General features: G+C 49.0%; 2 protein-coding genes across 2 annotated transcripts; both read left to right on the top strand.

Moving 5' to 3' along the window:
* Positions 1-262: 262 nt before the first annotated feature.
* Positions 263-3056, top strand: FOXG_17681 (uncharacterized protein; the record flags this gene model as incomplete). The annotated part of the gene is made up of 3 exons (XM_018397687.1): positions 263-461; positions 497-1520; positions 1595-3056. 3 exons carry the CDS (start codon positions 263-265, stop codon positions 3054-3056), a joined length of 2685 nt encoding a protein of 894 aa, XP_018258796.1.
* Positions 3057-8762: 5706 nt separating this feature from the next.
* On the top strand, positions 8763-10562 carry FOXG_22920 (uncharacterized protein; the record flags this gene model as incomplete). The annotated part of the gene is made up of 2 exons (XM_018403345.1): positions 8763-9417; positions 9481-10562. The coding sequence occupies 2 exons, from the start codon at positions 8763-8765 to the stop codon at positions 10560-10562; spliced, it is 1737 nt and encodes a 578-aa protein (XP_018258797.1).
* Between the last annotated feature and the right edge of the window lie 288 nt (positions 10563-10850).

Below are 10850 nucleotides of genomic sequence, written 5' to 3' on the forward strand. Positions count from 1 at the left end.
CAAACGCTACACCCCTGCTAGTTTCTACCCTCTTAATCTCAAACTTCCTATCAGCACTCATTATACTGTGTAGATCAGCAACGTCACATAGGAAAAAGCAAAGAAAGCGTGAACTCGAAAGTAGGCCCTGCTGTTGCATATAGACGTGAGGTTCAAGTAAATAAACAAGTAAACAAGTAAACAAACACATCAAGTAGAGCATTCTATTATTCGTTATTTCTCTCCTTGTTCCACAAAGACAACTCTGTCAACGCGCGCTAGAATGGGTCGTCGTCCATTAACAGAAGGCCAAAAGGCAGAAAAGGCCGCTCGTAGGCGAGAACGAGAGCGACAGCAGCGTCTGGTAGCCCGCCAGGCTAAACAGATAGAAGATGCCGAGACCCATATAGTCAGCCAATCGTTCCCGGAAACAATCCTGGAGGATCCAGTTGTTTCAAGCATGTCTCTCCATCTTTCCATCCGTACTCTACGTGACTTTACTTATAATTATCGATAGGTAATGATGGCCAGCCGTCTAGCCGAACCGACCCACTCCCAATTGACAGACAGCCGCCGTTGCACGCCACTCGCTCGCGTCGCCGAAGCCCACGTCTCGCTAGTGAACCGCCCTTGACGATTGACGAATCAATCATCTTAGCGGATGGGGCATTTCACAGACCGGATACAACCGCGCGACTGCGAGCACCCGTGCGACCGATTAGCGAACAAATACCTGCCGATACAATCTGTGTTGCGACGCCATACTCTGCAAACATAGGCTACCGGGAAGCAGCCGAAACTAACGAGGATGAAGAGACCTCTGCAGCGGAAACCCCAGACTCTAGGACACCTTTGCAAAGTGAACAAATAGCTGCGACGCCCGTCAGCCGTTACGAGGTAGACCATATCGTATCACCCTGCTCGCAGACACGTCTCCGTGTCCAACGATACCGCGATCGACGGCATGCTACAAGATTACAACAAATCTTCCAAGAAGCTACAGAATGTCAAGATCTACCATTCACTCATGAGCTCTCTGCTTTGAGCCTTCGAGACGATGCGACACCGTCCTTGTCCCTGCCTGCTGATATACCGGACAACGAGCCCAGACCCTCGTCGGTGCCGGCACCTGAGTCTGAGCCGGAGTTTGATATCGAAACAAGCGTCCTACCCTTGTCATCTTCAGCCCTGTCTAATGTTAATCTCTTAACAGAAGACGAAGAGGATAACAGGTCCGAGGCCTCCGTATTGGAGGATGATGCCGCATCACAACCGATGACACCATCGTTAACATCACCTAGCTCTAGTCGACACCATAGCTCCTCATCATCATCCCAATCGAGAGGTAGCCTTCTTTTGTCGAGGTCGAACTCATCTGTGTGGTCGGATCTATCTGGATTACCCTCGGATGAGCCCGAGGATTTGATCCTTAGCGATTTCCTCCAGGCGATTTCCAACCAGGATACGGCTGGCGGTCCTGATTTCTTACGTGCACAAAGCGGCGTTTATGATCGTGTGCTCCGAAAATTCTTTAACCACCAGTGCAGCTGTAAGCCATAGAATCAACCGTCTCCCCTGAGGTTATAAAAACCCTGCTGACAAACATCTCAAATAGGCCCGAGTTCGCACGAGCGTGCCGAGCCGGAAAACACCCACACCCTCCAGGAACATACCGGTATGGTCTTCTTACTACTGGCGAGGCCATCGTGTTTCTCAAGGTTGACTTGGACGAACCTGAGACGCTGTACTATCACCTAGCAGAGCCTGGTCCGGAGGTGTCGGCACATCCAAACAACGTCCATATATGCACGGCTGTCGGTCAATATCTGGCGTTCACCCTTATGGCTCTCGGTTCGCCTGGAGAACGACGGGGGAATAGGCAGGAGGAACGTCTAAAAGCCATGAAGAACTTGAAGACGTGGGCTGAGGACTTCGAATCGACATTGCGTTCTATCCCAGAAAATGAACGATCGGCGTCATCAGACTACTCACCTGGCCATGAACCTACCACCTACAAGGATGTCAATCGGTCGCCGGCCTTGCTTCGCAAGAGGACACGTCGAACAGCCGCGTGCCAGGCTGGCGAGGGGTCGTTGAGGAAGGACGACAGGCAGGAACCATCTGATGACGAGTCGGCGCCCAGGCCACCGGACACGCCTACGCCAAGCGGACGAAACACAAGACAAGGAACTAGGCGGAGCCAGCGACTAGCGTTACTGGCGTTACGGCCGCGCGGAGGAGGAGGCGGCGAGCAGGGTCGGCAGTACTGTACGCAGAAATGTCTTGTCGGGATGGTCAAGGGTGGTTTTCTCGACCCAAAGTGCCCGAACGTGGCACTTCACGGCAAGAGCTGTGCTCCCGCCGCCCGCGCACGTCATCCTGTCGATCACAAGGAGTGGCTTCGCCTACTCTGGAAGCAGCTGAAACAGTCGCTCGACGACGGGATCAGGCCACTGGGGGAGGGTGGTGCGCGGGGTGTGGTTTTCCAAGTGACCCTACTTGCGCATGGCTACACCTTTGTCAGCAAGGGCACGGTGCGGGCTTTCATCAAAGATCTCGAGCACGAGGCTGCTGTCTACGAGCGTCTCAAACCAATCCAAGGCGTCCACGTGCCTGTTTTCCTGGGTGCCATTGACCTTGGATCGATGAACAAGACTTACTACTATGACCACCGGGCCTACGTAGTGCACATGACATTTCTGTCCTGGGGAGGCTGCAGCATCGACAGAGCACAGAGAATTGGCGACACGGACAGGCCGCTCGAAGACGAGGCCATTCGGTCGTTGAGAGCCATGCATCGAGAGGGCGTGGTCCACAAAGATGTGCGACTTGCAAACATGTTATTCAATCCTGAGACAAACAGGGTTATGGTGATCGACTTTGAACGGGCTTTGCTCCTCAAGCCGCCTCGGCGTCCGTTGGCGCAGCTGGTGCCAAACAAGCGAGCGTGGAAGTCGGAGACGATGATGGATGCCAAGAAGGTGACTGGCGATTCAAGCAGGCGAAGTCAGCCAAGTCAAAAGCTTTTCAGAGGATATTTGGTTGGCAAAGACGGCGTTCTTGGAGTGGAATGCTGACCGATGGGCACGCGTCGCGAGAGCGCCTTGCTAGCAAATCTACAGTCAATCACCCTGCACTTCTATTCATAAATCGTCATGGACCCCAAATTCCGAGGTTCTTCCCTGCCGCCGCGACAGTCGACTACGAGCTACAACTTGGTTACTGGAGATTGTGGACTGCGTCAGCAGATGTAGTGACGCGCGAGAGAATTCTGGTCGGTGGAAAAAGTTCGACAATAGATTGCCCCCGAACCCGCTGACGGGTGACGGGCTTGAGAAATACAGCACCTTTTGTGCCATTGGTATGCTGGATGGTGAAGGAAGCGGGGTTTCCCTGTACCTAGCTAGCTCAGCACGTCTTTTGCTCCAGTAGGAGATCTGGCTTCGTTACAGCCACCCAGACGAAAAATAAATAAACAAACAAACAAATACCATGGTATTGAGATTTCTCCAAACCATACCAAGTCTTGGCGGTATTTACCATACCAATACCAACTCATACCAGACCATTCCGATCACTGTCATCAGACGTCAGTGTTTGCCTCTCATATCCTGTCTGGCATGTTCTAATCAGCCTCAGTAGTAACCAAGGGTCGTTTGATAAACCCCCCGTTACTCTAGATTCGATTAGCCCCACGCTCACTGCACCGCCTAAAGTCCACCTTGAACGTGACCTCGAGAGCTTGTGGATAAAGCGAATGAGAAAGGCAGCAGCCTCCTGGACCGTGGCGAAACGCTTATCAAGGATAAAGCGTCAACCATAGGCACGGCTTTTGATGGAACAGAAACCTTGATCTCGGGGAAGCTTGATGAAGTAAAGTCTCGAGTCTTGAGCGCTATGAGTGAGGTTGTGACACATATAAATGAACCTGGCGACGGGGGGCGCGACAGAGACAATAGTGCGGCTAGTCTAGACGTCCAGCGAAGCGTCGGCGCAGCTGCCGCTGTTCTATGCGCCATATTCATCGGTTTCATCGCCACTTAAGCTTAGTCACCACTGCTGTTGAGGCCTAACCAATTTTCTGTAACGATGTTGGAGCTCGCCTTCCTATGATTTAGGATATGTGGGCTCCTTATGTGAGCTTGCATGCCACCTCGTCGTTATAAAGGTCTACAATTCTGATTTAGGAGAGATTCATTGAGAACGAGACCACTATCAGTGTAATTAGCGTTCGAACCTGTATCCATGTATGTCTGTATGTATGCTAGAATAGAGCTATCGTATTATCAAGTCCCCAAGTACAGAAATTTCAACTAATCTAACGTATTGCTAGCCCCAACATCATATCAAGGATAGCTTGAGGATAACCACTTATGCCCAGGCGAAAGTATAGTAATTTGGCTCTTGATGTAGCGCTAGGGTTGTAGAATGTCACAGACCTAGCTATTCTGGACTTTACGCCTGATAATTATCTCTTTCGGCTCAGGCCGATGTAGTATTGGTATGCAGCGACTGTATGCCTATCAGTCTATCGGAGTCTAGGAGCCTTACTGTATTTAGTGCTTACATTACACAACACAATATGGCATGAATCAGGGTCGGCGCTTTTCAATAATTACTAAGTGATCACTATTTGGTGACTGATATTTTATTACCTGAACAACGTCGTAAGTACTAAAGTTACTTTTAACCGAGCTTTTCCGAGAGATATATCAGTGCTAGGTATACAGAGGGTTATATGTATTAGGCTTGGCATAGCGATCATTATAGGAATTACTGAAAAGTGCCAACCAGATTAAAGGGAGGATAAGGAGGTATAAGGTAAGTTCGTTGCACAAATGAGCCAAGCAAAAGTTGTACAAATCAAATCACAAACATTTCATGCTGACGACCGAGCATGACGAGGGTGAGCCGAGCTTATTGTCAGATATTGCCAATTAGAGACACAAAAGTCATCTGCATTCAAAATACGGGGTCGCACAGCAGAAGAGGCCACTCAATTGGTCTCAGCTGACTGCTGCAATCGGGAACTTGAGAAGAGCCCTGAAGTGGCACGGCGCCCGAAATGTTTGGTTGCTTTGCCTAGGCCTCGCGTCAGGCAGGACCTTTACTCCGGCCCCCGCTCACGGCATTAATTGTTTACCTTGCTAATCTGTTTCACAATATTCCGATTGGTTGACTTACGAAGGCGAGAGAGTAGGTAGTCGGATCCTATGTGGGATAATCACCACTTGGGCACGACGATTATTTCTGCCAATTAATCTTAAACAAGAACAAGTCCCGAGACTATTAAGCTTCCACTGGAAATTAATACGACAACAATATGCGTAAGTTTGATTCCTCAAAGGCAATAGTTATATGAAGTTATACTTTGCTGCTAACTACTGCCGCTGACTATTGGGAACCCACCCATATAATGCCGCACCTGCTTGCTCCTTATCCCCATCGGGCCTAATCCACACAACACACAACACTAGCTAGCGGAAATTGTGTAGAAACTGGACAGTCGATGCACCTAAAGTAGCTAAGTTCCTCACCGCACCCGGCGCGATTTGGACTACCTCCTCCACCGCATGTGAGAGCGCTCCCCCGCTCAAAATAACAAGCACGTTCGATATCCGTTCACCCCTAGTTTTGTCCATCCTCAACGTAAGAGTGCGCGGGTCATTACGAAATGCAGTGAGATAGCATCCTGCATATGCCTGAAACGCCGAACCGGCACCTGTTATGCAGGCGAGTAAAATGCCACTGGTGTCGCTGTGATTTACATTAGAAGCAACGTCAAATCTATACTAAATTACCTACCGTTCGACAAGGGCTCTCTCGTCATGAGAATGAGGTTGATGAACAGTTTCTTCAATAGTGGCGGCTTGGTCGAGGCTTTATATATTAATGTGTGACAGATGTATTCATGAGAATCAGACATACCTCTTATCAATAGGCGTAGCAGCCACAGAGACAGCTAGGGGGAAAAGTAAAAGAATGCGTAAGGGTTGCATAGCTGCCGTATATAGTATTGAGAGGGTATAAGTAAGGACGTAAAGACTTACTTAGGAAGTGGAACTGAGGGGAAGGTAAGCCCGGACGCTTGGTGCGGTACAAAAGAATGAGTGGGAACGAGGAAATAGAGGGAGAGTCCATCATTAAATACATCTTTAGTCTTATATGGCGCACTTCGCTGCTTAAATCTCTCCTAAAAGCTGTTCTTTTGATACGGGTAGAGTATAAAGTATAATTACCCTGTAACATACTGTAAATCAAATCGGCAGATGAACAGGATCTAATCCGGCTAGACCGGCTGCTTCGGTACCTTCAAAGATCCTCAAACTTATTGCACCCCACTGTAATATGAATGAAAGCTTAAACTATATGCCGAAACACTAAAAGAATACAAGTAAAAGGTAGTTCTGCCGCTTTAACCTAAATACTAGTACACAAGACCGGCAGATAAATCAAATCGGCAGATGAACACGACCTTCAAAGATCCTCAAACTTATTGCACCACACGGTATACTATAACAGGGTTATTAATAATATATGGATTATCAATGTGCTTTAAGTACTTAAAGGAAGAGAAACCTGCGTTCTGCCCAACTATTACTCTATCGCCGGAAGTGAAGTTTTAATCCTAAGCGACGAACATATTTTACCTCACAAAGAGAAACACTTCTCCTTGCCGCACGTCTGGTCCGTTGGTTAGACGGTAGATACGACCCAATTCAGAAAATATCGGAAAGACTCATTAGTTGTCTCCGCAACGCCTGAACTTCAATACCCTAACTTCTCGTGTTACCAACCATGAATCCCGCGCTTGCAATGGTTTTGCTGTAAAGAGTAGATTCGAACCCCATTTGCTCGATTTCTAATTAAGCTTTTAGGTACTTAACTACTGCCTCGGCAGAAGACTGGGATCGGTGCCGATGTATGAAATACCCTGAGACGGGAACCCCCAATGACTGTGCCACGATCAAGGCCTGTGGCAGTGGTAAACACCGCGCGATATGTAAGAGATTCTTATTATGTTTATACGAGTGGCACTTGCTGACTTACTACAGCCATTTCTGAAGAAAAGGGGGATATATGGGTATGATATCGTCGGTCATCAATTAGGTGCGGCAACTTATTGGATATTCTAGTGTGAAAAGACCGATGTGGCAATCTCAGGCCCCGAATTTTATCGAACCTGTTACGGCCTTCTGCAAGACCCGAAACCTAACTCCGAAGCCGACAGCTGCTGCACTCGTTGGGTTGATGGCGTGGTGGTGCAGTCAGATGGCTGTTTCAAGTAGGATGCAGTCCCATGACAGTTTGATCTGCTGGTTAATGGCAGCCTATCATGGGAAATCCAACGTACAAACAACGCCAGTACTGATAGCCTGATGCCGGTATTGGTAGACGTTTTCCATAATATCACATTGCTAGCACTTCGGCTGCCGCTCCCCGAGCCCCCTGCCTTATTGGAGTTCCTCGCGTGTTGGAAAATCCGGGGATCCCCCTTCGCTTCAGGATTCAGACTAACAGTCTGAAAGTCCTAGATTTAGAGTTTAAAGTCCTAGATGAAATCGTTTGGAGATGTAAACCTGAGAAGAACTCTCATCTCAATAAAAAAAAAAAAAAACCAAGTTTCATAAAATATATTTTCACCCAGCACTACTGCGCAATATAAACAACAGCTTGGCGATTAGCTGCAGAGAAAGTAGTTAGGATGTTCATGTGTCAAAGTTATATCGCCTGTGGTTACAACTATGCAGGAGTTTTTCATAAGCATATTAATACGGAGGGAGCCAGAGAAGTCTCAAATCGAATGTCGCTGGCAACCCCAGGTACAGCCACCTTACTCAGCTCATTGTCTCGTTGCCAGGTTTCCATTTGCCACTTTAGCCGACAACCGCAGTATGTTTGGCGCGATATACCTTGAGAACTTGGACATATTGGCCTTCTGTGAGACTGTGCCCATAAAATAAAGACGTGATTGTTAATCATCAGGGGTTAGGGTTACTCATGAAGATGGGGGTAAGAGTTAGCCAACGAGTTCGTGAGTTCAGGGTACACTTTTCTCCAGATATAGTAATATCTTATGCCCATGATCTTAAGTAGACCATTTCAAGCTAATTAAAAGTTTCCCTGACTTCATAGCTATTTTCTGGAATTACTTATGAAGTTTTAAAATATAATGATGGAAAATGAGGTTGATGGTCGTGATGCTCCTCCACCCAGAAGTCTTGGCTCACATTTAATTCAATTAGGTTTAGCGCGAAGAGCGAACCACTAGAATAGATAGCTTTACAACCATCATGATTCTTGATGCAACGGTCTGATAATTCAGCATACCAACTCCACGACATATTAATACACACGATCAGTATGCTATATAATAAATGCACGATCATACCTAAATAATATCACTCACGAGAGATGCGCACTATATACTTTTTCCTTACAACAGCATCATCACACATGCAGCGGACTCGAAAACCAGATGACCACTAACAAACGATGTCTTGCTCTCAGTTTTCCCTTCTTATTTATAAGGTCTTTGAGCAAATTGATGTTGCAAGAAACCGTTTCTTGCCACTTGGCCTACGCGGACCAGTTTACACTGTGACACTGGTAACTCATGGAACCTGTAACCGTCGGAAAAGAAAATAAGGTTTGATTGCCATGCAGGCTACAGCAGCTGCTGCAGGGGACGGCAAGCAACAATTGCGTCGCGTCACTGATTACTCGGAAAACGCGCGAAGACCTACGAGAACAACCATTTCGGCCAAGTTATATGAAAGACGATGTCCCAACCCGCTCCAAAACGCCGAGGCCGCCCCCCGAGGAAAGTGCCACAAACGGAAGAGGAGCGGCTCGCCTCGCAACGCGCGCGATCACAACGATACTACCAACGACAACACGGACAATCTGTTGATTCCCACCGCGTCGCCGTTGGATCGCAGAATGCGGAGTTTGTGTATCATTACCAACCCCATCCACCTGCTCTACCATCGACTACGAACCCCGTTATTGGCCTCCACCTAGAGCCGCATCTTAACATACCAACACCTTTAGAGCAAGATGTAGTAGCCGAGCCCACTTGTGCGGGTGAGGCGGACACGGACCCAACAGCGGCATCAACGTCGTGGAATCCACCTGTCTGGAACCATCACGAGAATTCACGGGCCGCACGGTCGAGTTTAGATGATACACCCGAAGATAACTACAATCCGTTATTCGAGGACTCCCAAATACAACTCGAGCTTATATCACAACGACAAGACAATACAGGAGATGGCTACGACGCGGTCATTGACAGGGGCGAAGCCAATTCTCCGCAACTCGAAGCTCGAGACGAAGAGCTGCAGGATTTAGTTGACAAGGTCCAGCAGTTGCTCATCACGACGCCGCCAGACAGTGAGGCAATAAGGAGGGATAGTGGCGATGGTCTGGCAGGAAGTTTGTGAACCTATAGATCAGGCGTGGCTCTATCTTGATAGAGGTACTGACGCGACTTACCAGATACGATCGAATCACTAGTAGCTTCCGGCTCAGCGTTTTTGCAGGGCGATGCGAGATCCTCGACTCCACAATCTCAAGGCTCTGCTCGGTTATCACGTAGATCTGATGAAGCCCAGGGACGAAGCCATGCGACAGCATCTGCAACGCCGTCATCGCAGTTACGAAATACAAGCATGTTGGATGATTGGGTACGGCGGCCTTGTACTCGCTCCTCAGACAACTCTTCCAATGGAGTAACTTCACAAGCTTATGACTGCAACGGATTTCTTCTACCGTCAGCCACGGGCGTGCAAAGGTTCACGCGGGAACACTCGGGCTTTGTCGATCGTTCTAGTGCCACATCGCCATCCTCTAATTCATCACCAAGAGGGTTTGGAGTAGAATGGATCTATCATGGGCTCTACTCGTGGAACCTCCGCCGTCGGCTGGAACGGGAAGACTACCTTACCACCGATGACGTTCTCTGCGGTATGCGGCTGGCCATTGAGCTGAGCGGCCGGCGGGACGTCACAACGCTCGCACGCGCCATTCATCTTGGTGAGCCTCAGAACAACTCTATCCAGCTGAGCCAGGCCGAGATCGAAGATATAAGACGGCATGACGCCACAATACTGTCGATCTTTCGTCCAGGTATCGAGGAGGGGGTCGGTCACTGGTCACTCGCCATCTATCAGCCAGCACGGCCGCATTTCTTATTCTGCGATTCACTTGGAAGTCGTGATGACTGCTACTATTCTGCGCTCCGAGACATCCACGACTCGGTACTTCCGGACTCTGCGCCCGCATCCATTTGCGATGTGCCGATCACTCGACAAGTAAATGGCTGGACATGCGGTGTCATAGTCGTGGAATGTGCCCGACGATTTCTGACCGCACGAGAGCAGTATTGTAGTGAGGATTTGATGATAGAAGATCAGCCCGGGATACTCGACTGGACACAGCAGGAGCCGTATTTGTCCGAGATGCAAGACCCAGACTTGCGAGAGGTTGGTGCTATATCGTACTGGATCGAGGTGATATCGCAATATTTGGGCGCAACAACAAAGTCACAGTGCCACCTCCGTCGGCAGCAGGAGGAGTAGTAGTAGCGATGCAGTTACCATCTCAGAGCCGGCTGACCCTGCGCTGCTCCTGTTCCAAGAGTGGAGCAGACCGGTAGGATGTACGTCCCGGCAACATGAAGAGGACCACTCCTCCCAGTTGGCGGATGCAACTACAAAGCGAGGCGTCTCTCCAAACTGTTCTTCTCTATTAGATATTGCAAAGAGGTTAGAGGGTGTGACTGGGGAGGATGGCACAAACGGGCCACTACCTTGCGTCCTTGACCCAGCGAAGGATCTCTTAAGGTCCGGCACGCGGGAGTCCTCATC

Source organism: Fusarium oxysporum, genomic scaffold (assembly GCF_000149955.1).
Source record: "Fusarium oxysporum f. sp. lycopersici 4287 supercont2.70 genomic scaffold, whole genome shotgun sequence".
Lineage (NCBI taxonomy): Eukaryota > Fungi > Ascomycota > Sordariomycetes > Hypocreales > Nectriaceae > Fusarium > Fusarium oxysporum.